This window comes from Prinia subflava, chromosome Z (assembly GCF_021018805.1).
Source record: "Prinia subflava isolate CZ2003 ecotype Zambia chromosome Z, Cam_Psub_1.2, whole genome shotgun sequence".
Taxonomy (NCBI): domain Eukaryota; kingdom Metazoa; phylum Chordata; class Aves; order Passeriformes; family Cisticolidae; genus Prinia; species Prinia subflava.
In genome coordinates this window covers 81,121,904-81,148,572 of record NC_086283.1, presented here as the reverse complement: position 1 = coordinate 81,148,572, position 26,669 = coordinate 81,121,904, and the positions used below count along the sequence as shown (strand labels likewise).

The 26,669-nt window shown below is 50.3% G+C and overlaps 1 protein-coding gene across 1 annotated transcript; it reads left to right on the top strand.

The window, feature by feature from the left end:
* The first annotated feature begins 377 nt into the window (after window positions 1–377).
* Window positions 378–26,669, top strand: NOL6 (nucleolar protein 6). Its single transcript, XM_063422807.1, has 26 exons — window positions 378–432; window positions 522–734; window positions 2,082–2,198; window positions 2,432–2,611; window positions 3,196–3,364; window positions 4,110–4,244; window positions 4,389–4,552; window positions 4,750–4,870; window positions 5,215–5,273; window positions 5,434–5,535; window positions 6,082–6,197; window positions 6,576–6,753; window positions 7,150–7,272; window positions 7,433–7,581; window positions 8,298–8,373; window positions 10,600–10,740; window positions 11,023–11,134; window positions 11,343–11,497; window positions 11,721–11,884; window positions 12,320–12,472; window positions 13,627–13,724; window positions 14,611–14,735; window positions 14,897–14,986; window positions 17,046–17,243; window positions 25,041–25,142; window positions 26,280–26,669. Exons 1-26 carry the CDS (start codon window positions 427–429, stop codon window positions 26,427–26,429), a joined length of 3,396 nt encoding a protein of 1,131 aa, XP_063278877.1. The 5' UTR covers window positions 378–426; the 3' UTR covers window positions 26,430–26,669.

Below are 26,669 nucleotides of genomic sequence, written 5' to 3'. Positions count from 1 at the left end.
AGAAGGATTTTCCTGGCTCCTGGAGTCCGCTCCTGTCGGCCAGGCCGGCTCAGGCTCCCGGCAGGCCACATCCAGGATATCCACCCCGATTAAGCACCAAGTACCACAACCGGGATCTGCGGCGCGCAGGCGGCCCCGCGCTCGCCCTCCTGACGGCGCAAGTCCGTTACACTGCCCCGAGAGCTGCAGTTTTGGGGTGAAAAGCGGCGATTGCGGCAAGCCGGCGGCCCACGCAGCCTTCCACCGGCGCCGCCATTGCTGCGGAAGCAGAGCGCCGCTGCGGACACGCCCCCGTGGGCGGGCACGGGCGGCGGAGCCAATAGGAAGCGCCTCGCTGTGGTGCGCGGCCAATAGGGAGCCGGGCTGGGCGGCCGGCGGGGCGCGCGGCGCCGCACGCGGTGACGGGATTCCACGCGGGCGGCGGCCATGGCGGTGAGAGGAGGCGGGTTGGGGCCGGGGGGATGCGGGGCTGGTCTGAGCCGGGCCCAGGCGAACCGTGCTCTGCTGTATTCTCCCCACAGGGCTCTCCGGAGGCGGCGGAGGAGGCGGAGCAGGGCCCAGAGCCCCCCGCCGGGGGCCCGGTGCGGCGGGGGAAGAGGGCTGCCCCGACAGCCGCAGCCCCGCAGCCAGCCAAGCTGAGCCGCGCCGAGCTCTACAAGCCGCCGACCAGCGAGGAGCTGACCCAGCTGAAGGAGACGGAGGATCTGTTCCACTCCAGCCTGCTCCGCCTGCAGGTCAGGCGAGGGGGCCGCCTAGTGCCCCACGGGGGGAGCACGGGGGGCTGCGGGACCTCGGACTCGGAGATGACCTGGGTCATCAAGCTGTGTTAGGGGAAGATCAGCTGGTAACTAGATCGTAGAGTCATAGAACAGCTTGGATTGAAGGGGCCTTTAAAGATCATCTAGTTAAAACACGCCCCCGTCCCCCCCATGGTCACCTTCCTTTGGACCAGGTTGCTCTGAGCCCCATCCAGCCTGGCCTTGAACACTTTAAGAAATGCGGCATCCGCAGCTTCTCTTGGACAACCTGTGCCAGTGCCTCAACACTCTCACAGGGAAGAATTTCGTTCCAATTTTTAATCTAAACCTACTCTCTTTCAGTTCAAAACCATTGCCCCTTTTCCTATCATTATATACTCTCATAAAAAGTCCCTCTCCAACCCTCTTGTAGCCCTTTTAGTACTGGAAGGCCACAATAAATCTCCTCAGAGCCTTCTTTTCTGCAGGCTGAACAATCCCAATGCTTTCAGCCTTTCTTCATAGGAGAGATCCTTCATCCCTCTGATCACATTGATGGGCTCTCTCCAGCAGGTCCCTGTCCTTCCCATGCTGGGACCCCAGCTCTGGATGCAGAGCTCCAGCTGGGCCTCAGCAGAGCAGAGCAGAGGGGCAGAATCCCCTCCCTCCCCTGCTGCCCACGGGGCTCTGGATGCAGCCCAGGACACGTTTGGCTCTCTGGACTGTGAGTGCCATGGCCGGGGCGTGTCCAGCCCCTCACCCAGCAGCACCCCCAAGTCCTTGTGGGCAGGGCTTCTCCATTGGATCATCCCGCAAGCCAGATTCAACACCTTTCACATGGTCTTGTTGAACCTCATGAGATTCTCATGGGCCAACTCCTCTGGATGTCAGTCTGGATGTCATCCCTCTGGATGCCATCCCATCCCTCAGGTGGTTCTAACATTGGTGATTTTTATGAGGAACAGCTTTGATCTCCTAGCTGCTTGCTGGTGTCAGTGGCAGCATCTCTAGGGCCTGGTTTGTGGTGAGAACCTGTGTGGTTTCCTGCAGCTGATTTGCCACCATACAAACAGCCTTCCTGAGAGCTGTGCTTGTGTGAATTACATCAGGGTTTCTTGCCTGGACCTTGGTTGGGATGGAGATGATTGCAATCTAGCGCTCGCAGAAAATGGCAGGAACTGATCAAACTGCCAGCTCCAGGCAGGGTTTATGGAGAATTTGGTGTGTTGCTCAGCTCACCAGCTGCCCTTCGTACCATGTTCATGGTTGGTGCTGGAGGACACAGTAAGTCAGGAGCAATTCCAGTGTTACAGCTGCCTTTGATGGTCCCCTTTCCCCCTACAGATCGAAGAGCTTTTGAAGGAAGTGACATTGAAGGAGACGAAGAAGAAAAAGATTGATGCCTTCCTCCATGAAATTAACAGCCTGCTAAGTGCCATCCCAGAGACTCCAGAAACTGAAGTATGTTCCAGGTTATAGAAGAGGTGGAAAGACTCCTGTCCTGGATGGAGCAGCTACTTTTGGGCTGTCTCCCTTACAGGCTGAAAAAATAATACTTTGCTTTTTCTTCAAGGAAAAAGGGGGAACACTGTCTTTAAACTCTGGGTGCAGCTGTATGGGGGGCAGGGTCTTGGTCTCTGCACATCTGCTGTTGTTTATGGTCAGAGGGTTTTGTCTGTCATGTCTGTTCCCAGCTCACTGACCAGGCCTGGCTTTCCAAGGATGTGAAGGTCCCGTTCCTGCAAGTGCCGTTCAACGTCAAGGGAAGGTTCCACTTTGTGCCCCCAGCCGAGCTGAAAGTGGTGGGCAGTTACCTGCTGGGCACCTGCGTTAGGCCAGAGATAAACGTGGACATTGCAGTGACCATGCCACGGGTGAGTCTGGACATGCCACCTCCTAAATGGCTTGGAGCCTGCCAGAGCCCTGTCCTCTGTGACCCCTGCCCTGCCCAGTCCATTCCGCAGGGACAGCATCTGGATATGCAGAGTGACTCCCACAAGGAGCTGGGGAGTGCGGTCTGGCCTTTTGCTATATCAGAGCTTGCAGCTGTTTTATCTTAGTTCCTCATCAGGATCTTTCTTCTCTCTGCTTGGACTGAACATTGCCAGGGAGATGCATGCTGTCTGTTTTTGTACCTGGTTGCACTTCTACCCCAGCTCCCAAGACTGTGTTACAGGGAGGGAAATGTTTGGAGGCTGGTAACCTTCTCTTGCTGCCCAGACTTGCTTGTAAGAAAAGCTTGAGACCAAGCACACCCTGTTTGGGTGCATGACTGCTCTTGTCTCCTGCAGTCTTGGAGCCTGGTGAGCCAGTAGCAAGCTCCTGACCAGCTTGGAGCTTCTTGGGGCTGAAATAGGGCTGCCTGTGGGGCCAGGGATAGCTGTGCGTGATGGGATACCTCGGGCTGAACTGAACAGGGCAGCAGGTGAGGTGGAATTGTCCTGTTCTCTCTTCCCAGGAAATCTTTCAGGACAAAGATAACCTGAATCAGCGCTACCACCGGAAGAGAGCCCTGTACCTGTCCCACATTGCCCAGCATTTGTCCAAGGAGAAGCTCTTTGGCAGTGTGAAGTTTGCCTACATGAACAGCAACCATCTGAAGCCCATCCTGCTCCTAAGGCCTCAAGGTAGCACTTGAGCCTTGCTCTGGTGTAGGGTGTGCTGGGTACTGGTGTTGGGTGGAGGGTGGTGGTGTACCATTTAATGGCCCTTTGGAGAGGGATCAGTCTGGGGCTGCCATCACAATTGGTGATAAATTTTGGGTGCTTCTCAGCTATTTTCTCTCTTCATCCAGGATCTAGTCCTCAGGGTCTCTCCCCTTTCCCAATCTCCTCTGCAGCTTGGCTGTGCTCCCTATCCTTGGCCTCACTGGCTGGCACATCCTGTGGGTGCTTCAAGGAGCAAAAGAGTAAATCCTGCAAAACACGCCTGTACCCAGCACTGCCCTTCCTGCTCTCCCCAGCCCTGTTCCCCACTGTTGTTCTGCCTTCCCCAGGAGCCTGTGTGCAGTCTGTATCTTCCCTGATGAGATGATGTGGGATGCACAGGCTGCTAAGTGCTGCTTGTTCCTACAGCCCTCAGGAGATAGTGGGTTGGGGTCTGGGACAGACGTGGCATGGCAAGGCCAGGGCAGGCGGGGGTGCCAGGCTGGGCAGTGGGAAGGAAGATGGGAATGGGGCATGGACTGTGTGACCTCAAGGTCATCACTGGCTCTTGGGTGTGGTTACTCTCTGCTCTGAGATGATTTCAACTGCTGCAGAGCTTTGCTGGGAAGGAGCTTTTGCATTTGCCCAGGCTGGGGATACTCAGTGTTTTCCCAGTTTAATCTCTAACATCTCTTCCTCCTGAACATCTCCACTCGGGTGCTTACAGGCAAGGATGAGAAGATGGTCACTGTCCGACTCCATGCTTGTCCCGCCTCGGGTCTCTTCAAACCCAGCCGTTTCTATCCCAGCAAGAACAACGTCCGGACCGCCTGGTTCATGGAGCAGAGCACCCCAAAAGAAGGTGTGGCCTGGAGCTGGGCAATCATGGGGCTGTTTGTTTCAGGCAGAGACTGCCCCCAGTGCCTGTGGGTGGGTTCACTTCAGCCCTTTTCTGTGGGCAGGTGGTTGGTGTTTGGGTCCAACATGCTGTCATTTCTCCATGCAGGAGCCACTGAACCCCCGACCCCGCACTACAACAACTCCATCCTCTGTGACACAGTGATGGTGTCCCACCTGCATTTCTTGTCTAATGCAGCCACGGACTTCCCAGGCATGAAAGATGGCCTGGCCCTCCTCAAGGTTTGGCTGAACCAGCGGCAGCTCAGCAAGGTATGTCCTGTGCCAGGGTGGGCTCTGCTTACTTGTATAACCTGCTTTTGGGCTGCACTCCTTCCTAGGGCAGAAGGGTAGTGCTTTGATCCTGCTGGGTGGGGTAGTGGCTTGTGTCTTGGTTTTGAGCTGTGCTAGGCTTGGCCCCATCCTAAGCTGTGGATTGCCATGGGATTGTGATATCTCTGTTTTCACAGGGCTTGGGGTGCTTCAGTGGCTTCTTGGTCTCCATGCTTGTTGCCTATCTGCTGATGAAGCGCAAGATTGTCAAGATGATGAGTGGGTACCAGGTGCTGAGGAGCACTCTGCAATTCCTGGGTGAGTTTCCAGAGGCCTCTTTGGATGGGGAGAGATCTTTAAGATCTTTGTCTCTGCGCAAAGCCTGAATACAGTGGGGGAAGAGGCAGAGGGGCCATTGTGGCTTTTCTTTCGTGCTGAGCCCCGGTGGGTGGTTTGAACAGGAGAGGATGAGTCAATAGAGCAGGGCGGGATGGTGCAACTTGCAGAGAAGTGGGTAAGTCCCATCTTAAGATGGAGACCAGCACTGTATTGTAGCAGTGTTGATGTTGTGAGACTTTGGTGGTGTTGACACATAACTGTGCCACTGTCACCAGAGGGAGAGATGTGGATGCTGGTGTGACTTGTTTCCTGTCTGTCCACAGCCACCACTGACCTGAGCGTGACGGGGATCAGTCTAGCCAAGGATGCTGATCCCTCCCTGGTAAGCAGCCCTCTGAGGGGTCTTGTGCCTGTGTCTCTCTCTGCCACTGCTCTTGGGGGCAGGGATGTACCTGTTGCAGGGATGGCAGATGGCAACAATTTTGGGGTGTTTTGGTGTGTTTGATTCACTGTAGCTCTAAGGACCATGTTTGCTTTTCCAGCCTGTCCTGGATGATTTCCACCAGGCATTTGAAGTGGTCTTTGTGGATCCCTCTGGACTGGTGAACCTCTGTGCTGATATGACTGCCAGCAAATACCACCAGGTACCAAGCAGGTTGTGGTGGCTTTTTAGGAGTGAGCTCAGACGGGCAGGGAGTAGGTAGATGTGGTTTGAGGAGGACGTAGGGCCAAGGGAAGGCATTCATTGTGTCTTTCTAAGTTTTTAACATTTCCAGCTCTGAAGCTTGGAAGTGAATTCAGAGACTTAGATGTAGTGCTGCCTTACCAGTCTTGCTCGAATCTTTGTGTGCACCTGTGGTTGAAGCCAAGCAGCTGTTTAGCAGATGTAACTGTTCTGAAGGAGAAAAAAAAATCACCTTGATGGCAGGGATATCAAGAAGGGCCTGTCTGGCCAGCAGTGGGAGCTATTCCTTACTTGAGTAACAAGTAACAATGCTTACTTGGGTAATGAGTAAAAAGTAACAATGTCCCTCATGCTAAGGACAGAGACCGGGATAAGAGTGTGCTGCTAACCATGGAACTGGGCTGGCCCTGGTTGATGGGGAAGCACGAGTGACCACTGCTGGAGGGGTGTGCTTTCTTTCTCCCTTCATATTCATGCTGCTTCATTGTCTTCCCTCCTTGCTCAGGTTCAGTTTGAAGCCAAGCGCTCTATGGAGATTTTGGATGACCGGATGGTGGATGGCTTTCAGGTGCTGCTCATGACCCCGAAGCCAATGCTCAGGACTTTTGACCATGTTTTCCAGTGAGTCTCACTGTGCTGGTGGACTAGTGCTGAGGGAGCTTGCTCAAAGAGGAGTGAGCTGCTTCTGGCTTTGGTCTGGGTTAGATTTGAACTTACCTGGTGGGAAGTGGCTCTGCTAAGCTCTGAGATAGACACTGGTGCCTCCTTGGACTGGACTGTTCCATTTTTACTGTCTAGATAGCCTCCCAGAGGAGGAGAGCTGTGTTTAGGGCTTGGGAACAGTGAACAAAATCTCCTGAGATGCCAGAGGGCATTCTTGTAACACCTGTCCTGGGCTAGGACCCTCAATTCCCCATTTTATCCATCTTCTAGCATATCCCTCTCTCAGAAGGAATTTGGTGGCAGAGGTAGGTGACCAGCTTCTCTTCTTCTTTGTAGCCTTAAGCATGTCTCCAAGCTGCAGGGTACCTGCAAGAAGATGCATCTGCTGAATGAGCTGATGGATCGGGGTGGGAACTATGTGGCTGCAGCGCTGCCCTTTGTTGTCTCGCTGCTGGCCCGTGGTCTGTCCCGGAGAGCACAGCTCGTGGCACACTCCCTGCCCCAGATCTCTGAGGTAATGCAACTTGGCAGTGACACTGCAGCTTATGGGCCTCATCTGTCTCTTGTGGCACTACAGGGCACAGGAAGGCATCCCTGCTCACTGGGGAATGAGACAGGCTGTCTCCTTTGTTGGGAATACTGAACCTGAAGGCCTGCACTGGCCTGTGGGATGAAGCTGTGTTGCTTGGTCTGGGCACAAGTCCTCATCCAGTAATAGGGCAGGGTGAAGGCAATTTTTCTTGTCATTGGGGAGACCTATTACATGTCTATTTCCCTGTCTGTTCTTGTCTGAGCACCTGGGACAACATAGCAGGAGGTTCATCTAGCATCCCAGTATCCCAGCAGCTGCTGCTCCACAAACCTCATCTCTGCTTGTGCTTCGTGTTCCTCATTTTCCCACATTTTCCAGTGGCCAATTGATGCTGAACCCCCAAAACACAAGGATGTCGGGCCTCTGACGTTTGGGCTCCTGTTTGTCCCAGAGTTTGCTGCCAGCACGCTGGAGAAGGGTCCTCAGGCTGATCACCCCGAGGTGAGGGGAGCCCTGCTTGTGCTGAGTAAGAGCAAAGCTGATGCTGTGCTGTGGTTGAAGACAGCTGAGAGGCTGGCTAATCTGGGATCTGGGAAGGTTTTGTCTGGCCCAGAAATGACCTGTGTCCCTGCTCTGGCTTGGTCAATGTCCCCTCCCGCAGGCCTTGGAGTTCCGGACCTTCTGGGGAGAGAAGTCAGAGCTGCGTCGGTTCCAGGATGGCAGCATCTGTGAGGCTGTGGTGTGGGAGGCCAGCACAGTCTGCCAGAAGCGCCTCATTCCTGAGCAGATCATCAGGCACCTGCTGAAGTTGTAAGTTGCACGGAGCAGCAGCTGTGGGTTGCTTTGTCTGTCACTCATTCCATGTGTCCTGTCCCTGGTGATCCCATTGTCAGCTTTATGCTTTGTGGGGTGTTGTGAATTGTTCCAGATTTGTGTGATCTGGAAGTCATTTCAGTTGTCCGTATGTTGTGAGCTGCTTCCCAAGAGTGGGTAGGAAAGACAAGGACCTGGTGCTGTAGCCTCTGCTGGACATAATGCAAAGGGCAAAGAGGCAGCATGGTCCTGCCCTTACATGTGGATAGGATGCTGGGACACTCCTCAGAGCTGAAAGAGAAGCTGTCTGGACCTTGCAGGACATTTTTGTAATATCCTCTGAGACCTTACGGTGGTTCACAAGATTGTGTTTTCCCTGTGGCATTGGAAAGCCTCTGTAGCAATTTATACTGTCTGCCAAAAGTGAGGCTCTCTTGCACAGAAAGGAGGGTTTGCCTGTGCCTCTTTGTCCTGACTTGAGGATGGGCCTTGTGAGGGAAGGCTGCACATTGATGGCTTTGGCTTTGCATCCTGCGGAGCTGCAAAAGTTACTGGGTGCTTTGGGTGGGGAGGAATACACAGAGATTTGTCTTTTCACCAGGACCTTCCTTTAGAGAGGGATTGCTCATGCTTGGGCTGACCCATGCAGTGTCAATAGGATCAATAGGCTGGCATGTCATAGCTCTAATGCTCTGTTGTCTTCTCCCACATAGCCATGCGGACATTCCTGAGTCCTCCATCTGCTACACAGGAGCCCTGCTGGAATCTGTGATCAGAACTGGGAAAGAGGTATGATTGCTTCCCTGGTGGGGCGGGGGCTCTCTCTCGGGAAGAGCAGTTTGGAAAGGGCTGTAGGGAGATCATTTGAGCAGCACTGAGGCAGCTGGGTGGTTCCCAAGAGAGTGTAGAAAGGGTAAGGATCTACCAAGTCTTTCATGGTCGCCAACATATAACTACTGAAGTCCTCTTGCTTTTCATCCCCCAGACCTCATTTTCCCCTGCAAGCACTCCACTGTTCTATTCTCTCTGCTTTTGTACCTCTGTCCACATGCCTTAGGATGTGTTACTGTCCCACAGTGCTCCTCTGGCTGCACCTCTGAGGTACTGCATCCTTCAGGACATGGGCCAGACAATTCTGTGCTGCCATCCCTTAGGTCCAGCTGGCAAACCCAGGAAAAGGATCTTTCCTGGCAAATTGCAGAGTGCTAGATCGTGTTCCATCTGAATGTACAGCTGAAACAAAGAAACTCCACTTTCAGACAGGAAAAATGCATCTTGGAGGTTGGGAATGTCCCTCCTTAAAACTTCTGCTTTCCAACTTGTGAAATTAAAGTTTAGAGGTGAGCCATGACCACTTTGGCACACTTTGTTGGGTTTTTTTGTACTGATGCCTTAGGATTTTAGCATTTATATTTTCATATATTTGTAATCCTGCAATTCTTTAGCATATAACTCTAAACTCCATATACAGTGCTAGCTACTTTCTTCACATTTTGGTCAGACAAAGCAATTCCTCTCTAGGCCTGGGACTCAAGGACACCTTACTGTCTCAGGCCCCAAAAAGTATAAACAAAAGTGAGCTGGGGACGCACAATGTTGGGGTAAATGACTTCATTACCTGAAGCTGGAATTAAATGATTAATCCCCAATATACAAATGGACCAAACTTATAAAAGGATGAAAACCCATGACCCATCATCTAATTTTGAGTTAGCCCTTGAGGGGGGTGTTGTCTGTCCGAAAATGTACCTGAAGGCCCTTCAATAAATATAACTACTTTTTATTCCCTTTATTTTGTCTAGCCTCTGTTTTTAGCTAGTCCTAAAAAGGCATCAGTATGACCAACTCTTTGCCTGGTTGTTGAATGGAGAAAGAAATTGCTTCCTTTCCATTTTGTCAGATGGAAGGGGTGCACGTTTGATGGAAAAGGTCTCCTGTGCCAGGACCAGTTGTAGTCTGGGCAAAGTTGAGTATCAGATGTGGGAGGTTTTGCTGCTGGTTTTCACAGCCTGTTGTGTGGTAGGCAGGAAGATCTGTGTGCTGTGTCCGTTCAGGCTGGTCTGGGGTTAGCAGAGCTGATACACCCCAGCCTGACAGGAGATGCATTTTCCTGTAGCCTGAGAGATGCTTAGGAGTTCCATTGTTGCCAGTCCTTGAGGAATGAAGAAGAAAGTTGCTTTTGAGTGTGGGGTGGTGGGTACAGGGGTGTCTGCTCCTCCAGCTGTTTGTGTGCAGGCAGCTTGGGGAGCCAGCAGTGCAGGGATGTGTGGCATGAAGGCAGAGGAAAGGTGTAGCCACAAGTAGGACGGGGTTTGCCATTCGTGGTGCACCCCACAGAGGGTGCTGCTGCTCTGCCAGAGAGCCCAGCTCAGAAAACTCCAGGCAGGCTGGCTCCTTGTGTGACTCTCAGCTGCCTCTGAGCTGGATGGTTTGGCGTCACCAGTGTGTTCTTCCCGTTCAGTTCTTCCTGTTACTTGGGGAGGTGGAAGCAATAAGGGCAACACGAATTCTTCTGGTGCTTCTCTGCTGCCCTCCACAGGGTTCCTGTGATGTTTTCTGTCTTAGCTTTTGCCACGCACCAGAGCTCTGCCTTGGCTAAGGATGTAGTCAGTGAAGTTTTCTGTTAACTGCTGCTCCCGTTGGCATCATGGTAACTGCTGGGGAGACAGGGCAGGGCTCTTACCTTGTCAGTGTGTGACCTCTTTATTCTCAGATCATTCTTTGCTTCTCCTTTACTGTAGTGATTGCTGGTAGTACAGCTTTTGATGCTGCCTCAGTGTTGCAAAAGAAATAATATTATTTACCTCTAGGATACCCGTGGCTGCAGGAGAGTCACAGACAGCCTTGCTCTTGTCTTTGCTGTCTTTCTTACCTCCCCATTTTGCTGAGTGCTCTTGCCAGAAGCTGCTCCCTGGGGTGGCTCCTTGAAGCTCGGTTGTGAGGCCACCCATGAGGGAGGTGAGGTGCGTGCAGGAGCAGGAGAGGTGCATGGAGAGGCTCCCTGTGTGTCCGCAGGCATGGGGAACGGGTGAGGAGGCCATGGTCAGTGTTGTCTGCTCCTACGATGACCTGAGCCGCAAGCTTTGGAACCTGAAGGAGCTGCCGCTGACGGTGACGGCTGTGCAGGGGATCCATCCGGCCCTCCGGTACACAGATGTGAGTGTCCCGGGGCACGGCCATGCACAGGGGTCTGCAGGTAGCTGGGGTGAGGGAGGACTGAGAGAATGAGTCATTCTCCGGCTTTGTGGCTCCATAGAGCCCTTGGGGCAATATGGTGTCTCTTCCTTACCCTTCCATCCTTTGGGCTGGCTGTGCACAAGGTGACCAAACTCTGTACTGGAGGATGTTGCTGGTGTGGGAGGTTTGGGTGAGGTGGTACACATTGCCAAGAGGTTTCTGCTCCCTGTTCTCAGTTGCTGTGTGGCTGCTCTCTTTCAGGTCTTTCCTCCCATTCCTATGAAGCCAATTTATTCCTTCCATAACAGAAGCAAGCACTTGCTGCTTCCTTCAGAGGAGAAACCCTGCCCAGCCTACATAGCCCCTTTGAAGAGTAAGTGGGGTGAGACTGAGTGGGAGATGATCTGTTGGAGGGAAGTGGAGGCAAGAAGCAATGTTATGTGTTATTGCTGTGTTGGTGTGCTGCAGGCAGGAGCAGAACCCTGGCTCCTCCTGCTGTAACCTGTAGTTCCAGACACCCCTATTCAATGCCTTGTTTCTGTGTGGGGTTCATTGACCTCCTGCTATCCCTTTGCCCCCAGTCATCTGCCACATGGAAGGGAGTGGCCAGTGGCCACAGGACAAAGGAGCCATCAAGCGCATCAAAGCTGCTTTCCACCTCCAGCTGGCCGAGCTCCTCCGGCAGCAGCACCAGCTGGCTTGCAGACCTGCAGTCGCCTACACTGATGTGTACAAGGTAGGAGGGTCACCAGGACCTTGTCCAGGCCTGACCTTACTGAGGTGGAGGGCTGTGGCAGTGGCAGACAAAACCAGTATTTGGATTGTGGCCTTAGGAAAGAGTGTGGTGAGACTGCACTGATGTCAGGATGCTGCTGTTGTATCCCTGAGGGACAACATAACACACATCATGCTGCTTGTGTCACCATCAAGCCTGACTTTGCCTTGCACTCATGTCTCAGGATGGCTACGTTTTTCGTCTCCAAGTAGCCTACCACCGGGAGCCCCTGATCTTGAAGGAAGTGGTCACTCCAGAAGGGATGCTGAAGTACCAGGACACAGAAGAATCTCGGCAGCTGGAGCTGGAAACGTTGCATCTGCCCTATCTAACCAGCTCTCTGCATGGGTAGGTGAGGCAGAAGGTGCCTGAGGGGTCAGAATGTGGAACGTGGCTGAAAACCAGCATGGAGGTGCCCTTGGATCCTGGAGGCTGATGGTGGGCAGAAGAGCTTGCTGTGGGAAGTAGCCCTTCAGCCAACCTTGTAGAGGCTCTTCAGAAGGATTAAGTGAGGGATGTGGGTGTGGGTGGCACCAGTTGTCCCCCTGAGGTTGCTGGTGTGGGGAGACAAATATTAAAATGCAGCGTGGTTAGAGAGGAGCATGAAGCAATGTTTTCCCTTCTTCCCCTCAAAATCTCAGCACCTTCTGAGAGTCTGTGCTTGTGATGCTGTGTAAGTGTTTGTTGCAGATTTTTACCCCTCTCTTTCTTGCCAAATGCCAAGAGGCTGTTGTGGGTCCTTGGGTATGTGGGCCGAGCAGTGGCATGTCTCCCTCCTCACAGGCTCCAGCAGCAGCACCCTGTTTTCGGCAGCACTTCCCGGCTGGCCAAACGCTGGATCAGCGCCCAGCTCTTGAGCGACAGCATCTCTGAGGAGTGTGTGGACCTCCTTGTGGCATTTCTCTTCCTCCACCCAGCCCCATTCACACCACCCAGGTGAGGATGAGGAGCCGAGGCTGGCGTGATGGGGATTTAGTGCCTTTCATTACCTGGCATGGAGGAAGGGTGGGATGCTGCACAGGCGGAGGTGTTGGGATGTTCACATCAGGGAGCATGAAGACCCTGTGCTGCCAATATAGTGTCCCAAGTCCTTTTGGGAGTTGCTAGAAAAGATGGAGATGCCTAGTTAGCACTGCAGGGCTGTGGCTTTCACTAGGCTGTGCACTGCAGAGAAAGGGAGGAAGCAGGTAAGGCTGGGAGCGAGTGTCCTTGTGGCCTCTAGATGAAAGTGGCCTAACTGCAAGGTGTCTTGTGCCTTCTGGAGGACTGGTGAGGCTCCTTGTTCTGGGGATGGTGGCCAGGAGAAGCAGGATGAGGGCTGTGTTGTGGGTACCTGCATGCTGGGGCTCCTGGATTCCCCAGGAAGGATGTTATGGTGGTGATGGCAGCTCCAGCCTCCCTTCCTCCTGGAGAAACTTCCAAGGGAAGGATGAAGGGTTGGGCTCTGAAAACTAAATGGAGCAGTGTGTTGGTAGATAACCCCAGAGAACCAATTGCTTGCTGGACCCTGGCAGATAGATGTTATGGGGCCCAAAGGAAGTGAAATGAAGTTAAAGGAAATGTTTTTGTTCTGTGTGGAGTCAAAAGGTTACTCTGCCCTGCACTTGGGGTGCAGTTTCCTTTCCCAAAGTAGCAGGAGCAATAGTCTGATGCCTAGAATGCTTTCCTGTCTCCTAAAATAGCAGAATCCCCATCTTCCCAGCTATCTGGCTTTGTGCACATGTCGTGTTGCAGGGGAAGAGGCACACTGGGAACTTGGCTGGTGTTCAGACCTGCACCAGAGATGAGAGCAGCCCTCTTTCCATCTCCTTCTTGCTCCAGACCCAGGAGTTTGGGCAGCTGGAGGGAGCTATGATTTAGGTTTCACTGATTTCTTTTTCCTGAGGAAGGAGGGAAAAGGGGAAAAAGACTTTCCCTGGAGATTTGGAGAAGGGGAAGTGTCTGAAATTTGTTCTGAACTTCACTTTCCCACCACAGATATCCCTTGTTGGGCTGCATGTGGATGGGGCCTTCACTAAGTCACCCCTAAGTGCAGCCCTTGCTGCCAGGAGAGCAAACGCTGATGTTGAACTGTTTTGTTGTGCCTGCAGCTCTCCACAGGTGGGGTTCCTCCGCTTCCTCAACTTGCTGGCAACCTTTGACTGGAAAAACAACCCTCTGATTGTCAACCTAAACACTGGCCTCACAGGTGAGCAGGCAGTGGCTAGGAGAGCTGGAACATGGGATTCTTGAGCCCTCGTTACTCAGTGCCTAGCTCCAAATCCCTTGGATACAGGAAGGCATCATAGTTTGAGCTGGAGGCAAGGAGATTTTCTACTCCCTTGCTCGTGTCCTGTCTTGTTTCTCTTGCCTGCAGGATGGGTTTGGTTGTGCCATGTGTGGTTTTCTTTTTTTCCCTGCCTGCATCTGAGGAGGTGGATCTCAGTGATGATGCTCTGCTGCTTCTGGTCTTGTTGAAATCTGTGACAAGTGTGGGTGGTGTTGGATGTGGTGGTGTCTTTGAAGCCCTCTGTTCCTCCCCTCTAGTGTTTCGCCTGTTGATTGTCACTTGGATACGTGCTGGAGCCACAAGAGACCATGGGATTGTCTTCACTCTGCAAAGTCATGGGGTGGGGGAGATACTTACAACCAGCTTTTAAAGCTGATTCATAAAAAAGAGGTAAAGATGTTTAGGAGAGAATTGGGGTTTGAAAACTGATATTTTCCAAAGTGCCCTTGAACTTTAATGAATTAAAGAGCTATGTTTTTCCTTACTTGAGGGGAAATAAAAGACAAATGATGGAACGCTCTTCGGATAATACAAACTGTCACTAGCTTATAATGTGAGTTGCCAGCTTGTGTCAGGACTTATCATGCCTGAGCCCACCTGAGTGGGTTTAGAGCAAAGGTCCATCTAAAGGGAGTGAGGCTCAAGCCTGGGATGAAGCAGCTCTGGTTTCACATAGGCTGTGGGATCAGAGGGTGGGAGAGGATAAATCCTGTTGTGCTTCCCTTTCCTGGCTGTGATGGCAGTGAGGAGGTCAGAAGGCTGTGAATGGGGCAGAGCATCTCACCTGTCTGCCTGTCCTCTCCAGATTCAGACTGCACAGAGATCAAGAACAAGTTTGTAGCAGCTCGCTCTCGCCTCCCCGTCATGTTCCTGGCCACCCCCAAAGACCAGTGGAGCTCCATGTGGACCCGGGAGCGCCCCTCAGCACAGGTGAGCTGGGCCCTTTGTCCCCTTGCTTCGGGTGGCTACTGGCTTGGGGCAGTTCCCTGCTCCTAGTGCAGGAGCCAGCTCTTACCGTCCCATGAGGGAGGGGCATCCCTGTTACATCCAAGACTGCCAAGTTTTACCCTCTGACTTCCTTCCCTCCCCAGATCCTGCAGCGTCTTGTCCTGCTTGCCTCGGAGTCTCTCCGTGCCCTGGAGGAGCAGCTCATGGACCCGCTCAGTGACCAGGATGTGAAGGTAACCCCCTGGGGCAGCAGCACAAGGGTTTTCAGGCTCTGGCCAAGCAGACTGGACTTTGGTGGTGGTTGCTGGGATGTGTTAGGAGGTTTCAGGCTATGGCCATGGGGTTGCCCTGGGATGTAGAGCTGCAGGGATGGGAAGAGGGAGGCTCATGTCCCTCTGTGCCACCCTGCTTCTGGAGGACCCAGCTCTGCATTGCAGCTTGGGGTGACTAGGACAAGTTTATTCTGTATTCTCTGGTTTTCTTAGAACATGAGCAAACCCACAGTATTCCTGTGCCAAACCAGTTGTATGTCCATGACTGGATCAAATGGTTCCTCTGGAAGACTATTTTGGAGTAGCTGTGGAAACTTAGTTTGTGTGCTCAAGTCTAACCAAGTTCAGGGTGTTGGAGATTTTGGCAGGACCGTACCAGGCACTTTAGAACAATGTTATTTTGGTTTGAATGGAGAAGTAAAACCCTATGTAGTTTAACCCTCTTCAGTTTCTCAGTGATTTCATTCTTTAAGTAAACTAAAACATCCATTACTGCAATGAATCTGAGAGATGTATGTTTATTTGCCCTTTGAAGGGAGATACATGTGTTTTGAAGGGTGGTTTATTGGTGTACCAGGTAGTGAACCAGGAGATTGAAGCTCAAAGGCTGAAAGAAGCCAAGCAGTGGTTAGATATGTGAGATTCACATTACGGACGAAAACCCCCAAACTAAAACCAAAACCAGAAAGCAGCACATACAGTGGATTTTTTTTCTGCCTAAGCAATATAAAAAGGACTTACTGACATTGCTTTCTGTTCTGCCTTGTTTTGCACTGGAAATATTATGAGGTGAGGATGTACTTGAGGCAATAGCAGTGTGTGTTGCAGGGCTGTGAAGGAATGAGGCATGTCCAGTGTGTTGCAGTCTCAGTGCTGACCCAAGGCTGAAATTCAAGAGGCACATTGTGAGCTGGGGATGGGTAGCTTCTAAAACAAACTGTCAGCTGCCCAGAGCAGCCTCCCAACACCTTGACTCAGCCTCCTTGGGCCTCCTTCTTCCTCCCTTCGATTGCAGTAGGAACATTTCTCATTGCCTTGGAATCCCTCTGGTCCATGCCAGTGTCCTCCCAGGCCTATGATGTTCCTCAGGGATAAACGTGGGGTACTGTTTCCAGGGCAGAGCTTGGGGCAGGGAGGAGGGAAAAGCCTTTCCAGTTTAGTTTGGAGTTGCCTCCTGTATCTAAGAGAGTGCTGCAAGCTGTTTTTCTGTCTTTGCATTTGGGACATGCATGCTGTCATGAAGATGCAGACATGGGTTTGCTTGCAGGGCACACACGGGAAGCCATGGACTTGGTCACTGTGTGCGGCAGGGGGTCTGTATGGAACAGAGCTGGGACTGATTCAGTGCTGGTCACTGATGTTCTTCATGTGTGTTCTCCACAGCCTGGCTGTAAACCAGTTTCAGGCAGTGGGTTTTCTTCCTGTGCCAAGTTGAGCAGTGTCCCATGCCTCTGTTCATGTCTCTGCATCATTTGTTCCATTTGAAAATGTATACATAGTTTTAAGTTTTTTCCATTTTAATACAGCTGTATCCACAGCTAGATCCTGCCTGTCCAAATATTTATGTGTCTGGGATTGCTCCCCTCCATTGAAGTGGTTTTGCTCTCACCCCTCTGTCTGCTTGATGGAAGATGCTGTTGCCCTCTGGGGCAAATCCTGGTGGACACATGGGGCCATTCCATTGTAAACAGCTCCTTGTGTCCCCTGGGTGTTGTTCAGCTCCTGTTGGCTTTTTGATTCCCCTCTTTATCCTAAGACTCTGCCATATGCAGTGCAGTTATCTATCTCAACTCACCTCTTTGTCTCTCCCTCAGTTGCCCACCCTATTAGCATTTACTCAGGTAGGCTTCCTGGGGTCTGTGGCAAACTTCTAACAGTATTCTCACAAGACTTTTGTCTTTGGTTTACTGCTTTCTAAAGAGAAGGAGACAAAATGCGAACAAGGATTTGGGAAACTTCTCTTACCTCTCCTGCTTGCTCGAGTTCTGTATTGAGTAACACTGTTTGGTTCTCCCTGCAGATGGTCTTCCGCCCTCCTCTGGACTTCTATGATGTCCTGATCCACCTGAATCCAAACCAGATTCCTCGGCACCTGGAGAGTGTGGACCGGCCAGTGAAATCAGTTTCTCGTGGGGTGGTGAAGAACAGCTCTGCCACAAATATCCTCTTTCCTGTGGTGGATTATGACCCTGTGCAGTTGTACCTTCAGGAGCTGAGAGTAAGCATGGCCTGTTGGGGAGGCAGATGGGGTGCCTAAGGGGGAGCTCCCTTGTGGCATTTGGATTGCCTGCCGCTGCAGGATGTGGCTGGTGACATCTTTAGGTATTTGCATGGGATGGGCATTGCTTCTCCAGCAGAAGTCCTGGTAAATGCATCATCTCTTCTATGGAAATGGGAGTGCTGCTGTGACGTAAGAATGAGCTCATATACTTACCACCAGGAGCTTTTGCTGAGGAGCTTTGTATTCAGCACAAAAATCTTTAAGCCATTTGTCTCCAGTCAGTTAATTCACTTTTCTTGGCTTCTCGACCAGTTGATGTGCATGATGGGCAGTAACCACATACAGTTTCTGGGGGGATGTACAGGTATCCATGACATGGTCCCAGTAAACATTCTGCTGTTAGGCCAATGATTGTGTGAGCCAAAGGAGATCAGTATTGGCCACAGAGTAGTTTCTCTGTGTCTGGCCACATGCATAACAATAGAGGAAGTTGGTGATGTGGAAGTATGGAGAACATCTGTACACAAAATCATTGACTATGTTCTTTTTCACCATGAGGCCAAGCCAAAGCCTTGGCAAGCTGGGGAGATGTGCTGGATGACAGCAGTGATCCTCCCTGGATCTAGGCAGCCTGTGCTTTTTAGCTGTGCAGCGTGTGGCACTCTGGCCCTTCCCAGCTTCAGATGTGGTAGCTGGGTTAAATGTTAGCTTTGGGTGTGCAGGGAGATGGAGTTGTAATGCTGTCTGTCAAAGTCTACCTTGACTTTGAACTGCTATCATCCCTTACTGATAGGAGTGCTGTGAGCAGTGTGAGAACTGTAAACACGGGAATCTAGGCTGGCTGGGGCAGGAAGGGGGCTGTGGGGGTCTCTGGCCCTGTTCCACACTCAGTGGTGCCAGAATTGAAAGTCCAGTTTAGGCTGGAAGATTCTGGGCCCTTTCAGTTCAAGCTCCCCTTTCACCTTAACCAGGTACCGTAGGAATTGGGCAAAGAAAACATGCAAGGGTTTCTCTGAGGGTTTCCTCATCCTGGGCACAGCCCTGTTACCCCTGAGTTGCATGCCAGCCGCGGTGCATAATAACCTGTGCCCATGGGAATCTGCTGTGGCTTCAGCAGAGCTTCCAGGTCTGCCAAGGTGCAAGCTTAGTCCTTCTGTCACTCACAGCAGCTTGGGACAGTCTTGGGTGGTGAGGAAGTGAGAGACAGGGATGTGTGAAAGGCCTCTTTGAAACTGAGGAAGACCTCAAAGTTGTCACACAATTTTGCTGCAAAAAGCACTGCTTCCTTAGCTGGAAGGATGTGTGGGAGTGGAGGTGCCCAGTGCTCTCCTCCCTTTGAGAAGGAAGGTGGACCTGGAGATCCTGCAGACATATTGTAGAGAGCACAGAGATTTCTTGGGCCAAGAAAAAGGGGAGAAGCATCCTTCACAAGGGTTTTAAAAGGGAGGAAGGAAGCAGGTTTGGAGCTGTTTGCTTTTTCACTTTCCTTCCTGGTGTCTGAGGCATCATATCAAGACCAGCCCCTCACTTTTCAATGGTGAATGACCTGCTGCCATGAAACCTCAGCCAAGAGGCATAGATGTGAATAGGAAATGGATTTTTTTAAGTCTGAAATCCTTCCTCACCCAGTGCTGAAAGTGAGTTCTAGAGCTGAACAGAGCTTTTCAGCAGCTGTCAAAGTGCTGGAGATGCATGGGGACAGAGCCTTTGTATCTCTTAAGGGGTCATGGCTAAGCAACTTTTGTCCAAACCTGATCAAAAGAAGACTACTTTCTTGAAGAGAAAACAGAGGATGCTGGATGAGCTGACTGGGAGAGCTGTCTGTTTGGGGAGGCTGCTAAATGCTTGCAGCAGGTCTGGGTGTAGACTGAGGCAGTTGATCAGGAAGCTCCTTGGAGTTTATAGGACATTTTTATACATCTAGACAAGCTGATGCCTGGAAGTGAAAGGTAGAGAAAATATTTTCCTGGAAAGCAGCTTTCATTAATCTACAGGCAATTATGATTTACTTGGTCTAGTCAATAGTGACATCCAAATTGCCTGAATTTTTACTGCTTTTTACTGCCTGTTTTTTATGAATATGGGTTATAATAGATTTGGAATTGGTTTTAGTCAGGTTGCAAATTACAGCTGCCCCTAAATCCAATATGCTAACATCCCAATGAAGAAAGATGGATATGAGCAAAGGTCACACTGTCTTATTGGAAGCAGCATTGATTCTCTTGGTGTCCCTTGTTCTTTGACCTGTGGGTTCTTAGGAGGGAACAGACCAGGAACTGATTGCAGCTTTTTCTGAAGAGTGAGCTGTGGGGCAGAGAGCCCAAAATCTGCCTCAGCATCCCTGTCTGAGGGGATTTTTTTTTGTCTTTAAGGCTCTTAAATATGATTTGTTCTCTTGTGGCTATCATATTGGAGGTATCTTGCAGTAACAGTTTGCTTGTCATTCATAGCATCCAGATCAATGGCAGTCCTGAAGGAGCTGATGAATATCTGTTTTGCAAGGCAAATAGGTGTTTCTTTTCTTGGAAAAATCACAGAGGTGATGCTGCACATGGTCTCAGAAAACTTAGCTCTATCCAGCTGAGTTGGAAGGCCTCAAAAACTGATTTTGCACTGCAGGACCACTGCAAGCCTCTCTCACTGCAAGTGCTGCTGAGCTGTTAGAAGCTACTCTATCTATTAGAAATCATCTGGCTTCATGTTGCAGTGTATGGATGTTGTTGCTTAAAGGCAAGACCTTTTCATCAACTTTGGCTTTGCTTGGTAGCCTCTCCAGCACCTTTTTATTTCTCCTTCCCTGGCTCTTGCTGCTGTAAGCAATGTTCAACTCCTTGTCCTGTGGACTAGGAGCTCTGGAGGTGATCCAAACCCTGCAAGAAGTTGATGCCAGAAAGGAGCGTGGTGACAGCAGTGAATCCTTATGAGAGATCTTGGATGAGAAGGCAGTTTGGATGCTGAACTGACTGGCTTTGATTCAGAGTAATTTGCTCTCTCTTAACAGCACAAACCACATAACTGAGCAGTGGGGCTCTAGCCATGGCTGACAGTGCAGCCATGGTGAGTTTATAGCAACAAAGGGAGACATCTGCTGCACAGATGCCATGGCATTTTGTATTCTTATACAGGCAGAAAAGAAACATCTGCCCTTTACTGAGATTTCCACATGAAAACAGGATTTAAATGTCTTGTTTTGATTGAGAGGTTCCCCTAGTTTGGACAAGGTCTGTCCAGCCTGTTTGCCCCTGTTCTTCTAAAGTCAAAAGGTTTAGAGAGGCAGTAGAGCTCTGGAGCTGAAAGATTGCTGTATGTCTTTTCCAGGGAGCTCAATCAGAGTAGAAAATGAAAGGAGAGGAGGTGTTGCATCCTGACTGCTTGAATTTTTCCTGTTTCAAGGAGATATGCTGCAGGAACTGGCCTGAGTTGCTCTGGTGCCTGGGAGGCTCTGGGTAGAGATGAAAGGCTGGCTGTGGGGTGCAGGCAGCAAATTCTTCAATTCCAGAACAGATCTGATAGAGAAGGCCTGTTCTGTGATCCTGTCCAGATGAGAAGGCTTTATAGAAACTTTTGAGGGAAAGCGGGTGCCAGACATCCCACAGAGAAGGCTTCCCTGGAGATTCAGCCCATCAACAGCCTCTCTGCCACTTACAGTTCAGAGCACCTTGTTGAGCAAACCCTGAGTTGGCTTCTGGTGGGGATTCTCTGCAAGGCTAAATTAAATTTAGGTGTCTCAAATGAAGCTCCTGTTGAGTCTCCGTTGTGGCTGCTGATCTGTACTGTGGTGGCTGTGGAGCTGCAGAATGCCCCTGTGTTTGCTTGGGATGTGGTGTGAGAAGGCTTCGTCTGTCCACCTTTTGCTCCAGGGTGACTTGGCTGTCCTCTGAACTCGTGACCATCCAGAGGACACAGGCTTGTGGATATGCTTGTCATGGCTGTCTGCCTGCTCACAAAAGCTAAAGGCTGGGGTCACCTCTCTGCGCTGTGCACTCAGTTTGGGGTAAATGGGTGAAGCTGCCTGCGCCATGTCCATCTCCCTCACGTTTCTGACTGGATCTTTGATCTCACCAGATCACTGATGGGATGTCCTGTCATTCACTGAGATTTAGCTTTCTAGGACTGCACATGCTAGAGGAAGAGCTTGTGGCAGAGGAGCTGTCCACCTTATGTGTGGATGAACAGGAAAATATTTCCTGCTTTGCTCTAAACATTGCTCTAAAGTACTGTTTTGCATTTCTTGCACCTTAAGGCAAGACCTATCCTTTCTTCTCCCATGGTGTAAAAATGTGTCTCTTGCTACTGCATGTTCCCTGATGACCCCTATTGTGACACCAGGTAGACAGGGAAAGGCAGAAAAAATTCTGTGGTCTCTCATGTCAGTCAGGAGACTTCTTGTCTGGATCTGCACCCTTGGAAGGGCAGAGGTGTCAGGAAATGAATCCTCTGCTTTCAGGGCTGCAGAACTGCCACAACAGCCTTAGCATAGTGCCCAGGGCTGGGGGATGGATACATGTGTGTGTGCCCACTTGCTCAGTGGGGCATCAGCCCCATGTGCTGCTGGGCTGAGCTAACAAGGGACTTGTGGCTGCATTTCTTCTGTGTTGGTAATGCCCTCGCAGAGGCTGTGTAGGGTTTGTCATGTTGGAGATGACAGAAGTCTTTTGTCTGAGTGGTTTGGTGGATTGACATTGTTTGCTGATGCAGCCAGGAGTACATGGGTGGCTTCGTTCCACATTTCTTTCCTGCTGCCCCAAACCTCCAGGACAAGGATGTGTATGTGGCTCTCAGGTGGAAAAGTTTTCTTAGTTTGAAACCAGTTTGAAACCTTTTATCAGTTGAATCCCAAACCTAAGGGTTTCCTTTGTCTTTTAAAAGAAGGTCACAGAGGTAGCCACAGCCTGGTGTTACTTGGATAGTGCTCCTTGCTCTGTTGGGTCATGGGGGAGGCCCTCTCTGTGTCACATAACTGGGAGCACCAGGTCACATTATGGTGACAGAGACCTCAAAATGTTAACCACGAATGTAGTTGTTTGTTAAAAGTAAGTAGCTTTAATAATAGGGTTAACACTGGTGGGTTCCTTGTTAAGAACACTTAAAACGCTCTGAACACTGAGCAAGTGTTTATTGATGCATTTGCTTTCTGAGCTGCTGTTGAACCAGGAAATTCTACTGTAGGACACATTTTTGTGTGCTGAGACCTCCCTTAAGGGCTCTTCCAGCAGCTGAGATGCAATGAGCCTAATCTCTTGATAGGAGCTGTGAAAAAAATGGGTGGATAGAGGGTCAGATGGAAAAAACCCTATCCCTAAACAACAATGTAGATACTTAAATAATAGATACTTAACTAGCAACAAGTAGATACTTAACAGTGTAGGTACCTAATAACTAGTAGATACCTAACTAAATTACACTTAGTTCCTTGCAAAATCCACGCTTCAGATGGAGCTGCTTAAGCTGGTAGTCCCATTTTAGATCCAGGTGTTATTTCACTCATTACGTTTCTCCACCCTTTTCATTCCTATAATCCAGATGGTTTCTTACAGAGGTCATTCTAGTCTTCTTCCAGGTTCCATATACACCTTCTCCCTGGACAATAAGGCCTCTCCAAATTGAAGGCTTGAGCTTGTAGGTCCCCATGTCTCTCTGAGATGGTAACCAGATATAGGTTTTGGTGATGGCAGAGATTTCTCTGGGCCTTGAAAGCTGAATTGCAACAGAGCAGCTTGAGAAGGGAACAAATGTAGCCCCTGCCTTTTCTTCCTTTTCTCTGAAACTTTTCCTGGAAGAAGGTGTTTGCAGGCTCAGACAAGTCCAGTGACATTGGGCAGAGAACGTGGGATGTGGAGAGGAGGGTGAACTGTTTGCTTTTACTCCCCAAGCCTCTGAACAAACAGGAGTGCAGTGACTAATACACTTGACCCTTTTAATGCTGCAATTTCCCAAGAACTCCACAGCTGGGTAGGCCAGTTTGAAGCACTGTCACGTGGATGATGCTGGGAGCACACCAAATACTGGGATTTTAAATTGAATGCCATCCTTTTAACATCTGCTCTCTGCTTTCTGCTGTCTGGGAAAAAAAAAATATGCTGGGTATCAGGCCAAACAGTGGTTTTATTGGGAAATTAGCTGAGCCTGGGAGGGGTTGTTTTACTGCAAATGCTCCTGGCTTCTGTCCAGCAAGATGCATCTGTAAAAAATACTGTTCTCATAAGGAGCATCACGTGGCACTGAAGACCCCGCCCTGCAGAGGTAGCTGGGCTTTTTCAGGTTCTCACATGCTCTGCTCCCCTTTGGTTCAGAAAGCTGCACGTTGGCGGTCAGCGTGCCCTGAGCTTTATTGCTGTTCCTTGAGCTTTCCCTCCCTCCTGCTCTTTGGCTAAAAGAGGAGTCTTCCCCATTGACTGGGCTCTGAGCATAACCTGTTGCTCTCAGCTTGATATGCCAGGGTGGATTGCCTCTTTCTCAATTTATTTTTAGACAGAGGTTTTTCTAGCCAATTTCGTGAAATAATGCCTTGACCAGGCTTGCCCCTGTCAAAGTGGGATGAGTTGGCAGTTCTTGGGATCTTTCCATCTTAATGACATAGTTTTGTTGCCCTCTTTGAGGACAACAGTCTGAACTTGAATCTGTCTCTGAAGATTGCAGACCCTCCTTCCTTATCAGGTCTGTATTCTAAAAATGCACATTGCCCTCTAGGATCACTGGTAACACCAATCCAGTCCACCTTTTTTTTTCCTACTGCAATCCTGGGTACAAGAGCCCATCCAAGCTTGTCTTTGTCCATCAGAATCTTGATTTTCTTTTCATTCATGTCCTCATGAAAACCTCATGATATGATGATGTCAGCAGAGACCTCTCTTGTTTAAAACTGGGAAACTAAGGTGATGGACAAAAAGGCTAAAGAGGGAGCAGAGGGTCTGTATTCTGGGCAAAAGTTTGTTCCAAGGCTGGTGAAACCCTGTGCAGAAGCTTCTCCTGTAGTGATGCTGGGGACTGTTTGTTCAGCCTGGTAAATATGTCTTGTTGCCTGATGTTGATCTCCACCAAGATGAACATGTATCAGGGAGCAGCTGCTTGGCTGTCTTGGTCAGCTTCTTTCAGGGTACACATCTGTCAGTATCAGCATGTTGGGTGATGAGCTGTAGGGACAGATTTTTGGGTTCAAGAAGTTGCTTGCACACAGCATTGTTACCTTCTGCTGTGATGCTCATCTGCCTCCTTGCAGTCCTGGGAATCCAGCTGGTGTGCGCTTGGGGGAAGCCAGACTGAGCTTTAGTCATCCCTTTGTGCAACATCTCTTTGATCTCTGCTGCCCAGCACCAACGAAGGAGATGCTCACTGACACCACTGCTGAAACACAAGGGGCAAGGAGGACAGATTTCTGCAGTGCCTTCTTTGAGCTTTCCATCTCTTTGCACCCCACAGAACACTGTGTTATTTAAAACCTCTGCTCTTGTGTGTCCTTTATGGATAAAGTGCTGACAGCTCACGTGGGGTTTATCTTGGTAGAAGAAGGAGCTTTGATACTTTGGTTGCACAGATTGCAGAGCTTGAGATGCTGGCCTCTGGTTTCAGGTTTGTCTTTGGTGCCATGAAATGTACTGTGGCAGGACTGCCTGCTGGGTAGGGCTTGCTTCCTTCTGTCTCATGCATTGTGAAATCTTGGATATGGACGCTGGACACTGGGAAAATACAACTTGGTAGTGCCAGGTCAACTGATGGAGGACCACAGTGAGGGACACTCAGTGGGTTGTCACTGAGGGGGTCACTGTCCTTAACTTGCATTTGTTTTCTGCCCAGGATGCCTTTGATGATCTTGCCTTGTTCTTCTATGACAAGCATGGTGGGGAAGTGATTGCAGTTTTGTGGAAACCTTTGAGCTTTCAGCCTCAGCCTTTTAAGGTGAGTTTTTGTCTCTGCTTTAAGCTTGATATTATCTTTATACCCTGAAAGCTTGAAGGGTGTTTTATTTTTTTCTGCATGGTAGTTGCTTTGTTCAATTCTCATCAGCCCCAAAGCCCTTTGGAAAATGGAGATCATAATTCTGCTGCTTCTTAAAGGGGATGAAACCAAGTCAGGGCTGTGGCCACAGTGCCTTCAGTTGTCAGCAGATCTGAGACAGGAAATAGCCTATGCCATTCTTGTGCCTTTGGGATCTTCTCAGAAATACCCAACCCACAAGAAGCCCAGCTCCAGAGTGCCCATGTCCTCAGTGATGCATGGGGCTGTTTTCCAGCGGCACTGTGTGGGTTGGCAAACCCTAGAGGGTGGTTAAGCCAGGTGTGAGGCATGCTGGCGTGATTCATGCTGCTTTCTATGAAGGAAAGACGCAAAGAAACCGGTTAATCATGGAGCTGGCAGCCCAGGCTCTTCTGCTGTCAGTCTCTGGGTGATTTATCTCCCCTCTCTTCACAGCCAGAGGGCATTGGCCATTCTGCCTGGCTGCTGTTGTGAAACCCAGTTATTCACAGTGGTGAAACAGAGGAGGAGATGCTTGCATTGGTGCTGAGTCTGGCTGGATTAAATAAGCACAAGGGTTTTGTTTTTGCCACTGTAGGAGCCAAAGGTATCTTTCCACCTGAGGTCGTGACACCCACCAAAGAGCAGAGCAGAAGCAGCTCTTACTCAGCCTTGTGCTGTGATCCCTTTTGCATACTCTTTGTGCCCTGCTTACCCAGGCTCTGCCATGCATCTGCACACTTGTCATTCCACCATGTCCCTGGCCATTACTTTGCTTCCTGACTTCCTCACAGTCTTTGGACTCTGTCTCCATTATAAACCCTAAAAGGGGCTGGAAGGGTCACCTTTGCACTTTCATTAGCTCTAAAAACGAGCACTGTTTGTGTTGAGAAGTGCAACTTGTGGAACTGGGTGCAGTGATGTAGCAGGGTTTGGATGTGACAAGGCAGGAGAGAAACTTACTTTTCTTACTTGGGGCTGGCAGAGCATGCAATGCAATATGCAACCTGCATTGCGGTGTGATATGCAGTGTGTGTGAATGGGTGCTCCCATTCATGCATTATTTTCTGTGTCCTGCAGGTCTCCAGCATGAAAGGAAGGAAGGTGACAACTCTGAACAATGAGCTGGTCTGCGTTCCCAATGTGGAGGCAATTCTGGAAGACTTCGAAATTTTGGGAGAAGGCCTGGTCAAAAATGTGGAAGCTCGTATGGAGAAATGGACTATCTGAAACCACTGAGACGTGTCAGAGTGGCCTCTCCCAACGCAGTTTGTTCCCTCTGGGTCTGTTGCTTTCTGTAAATCAGTCCTAGAAGAGCCTTTCAGCTTTCTAAATCCCAGAACTGTGTTTTAATCTATTTATCTTTATATATGTATGGTTCAGAATAGCAATGGGACCTGTTACTGTTTTCAAGAATACAAATGCCTTTTTATTTTGAAGAAAATAAATAGATGGGGTAGTTTTTGAAAA

Bases quoted from the DNA above. Each gene is read 5' to 3' on its own strand.
- NOL6 (XM_063422807.1), top strand. The intron at 6,754-7,149 runs GTAATGCAACTT...CACATTTTCCAG, and splicing joins CCCTGCCCCAGATCTCTGAG to TGGCCAATTGATGCTGAACC. The intron at 11,885-12,319 runs GTAGGTGAGGCA...CCCTCCTCACAG, and splicing joins CTAACCAGCTCTCTGCATGG to GCTCCAGCAGCAGCACCCTG.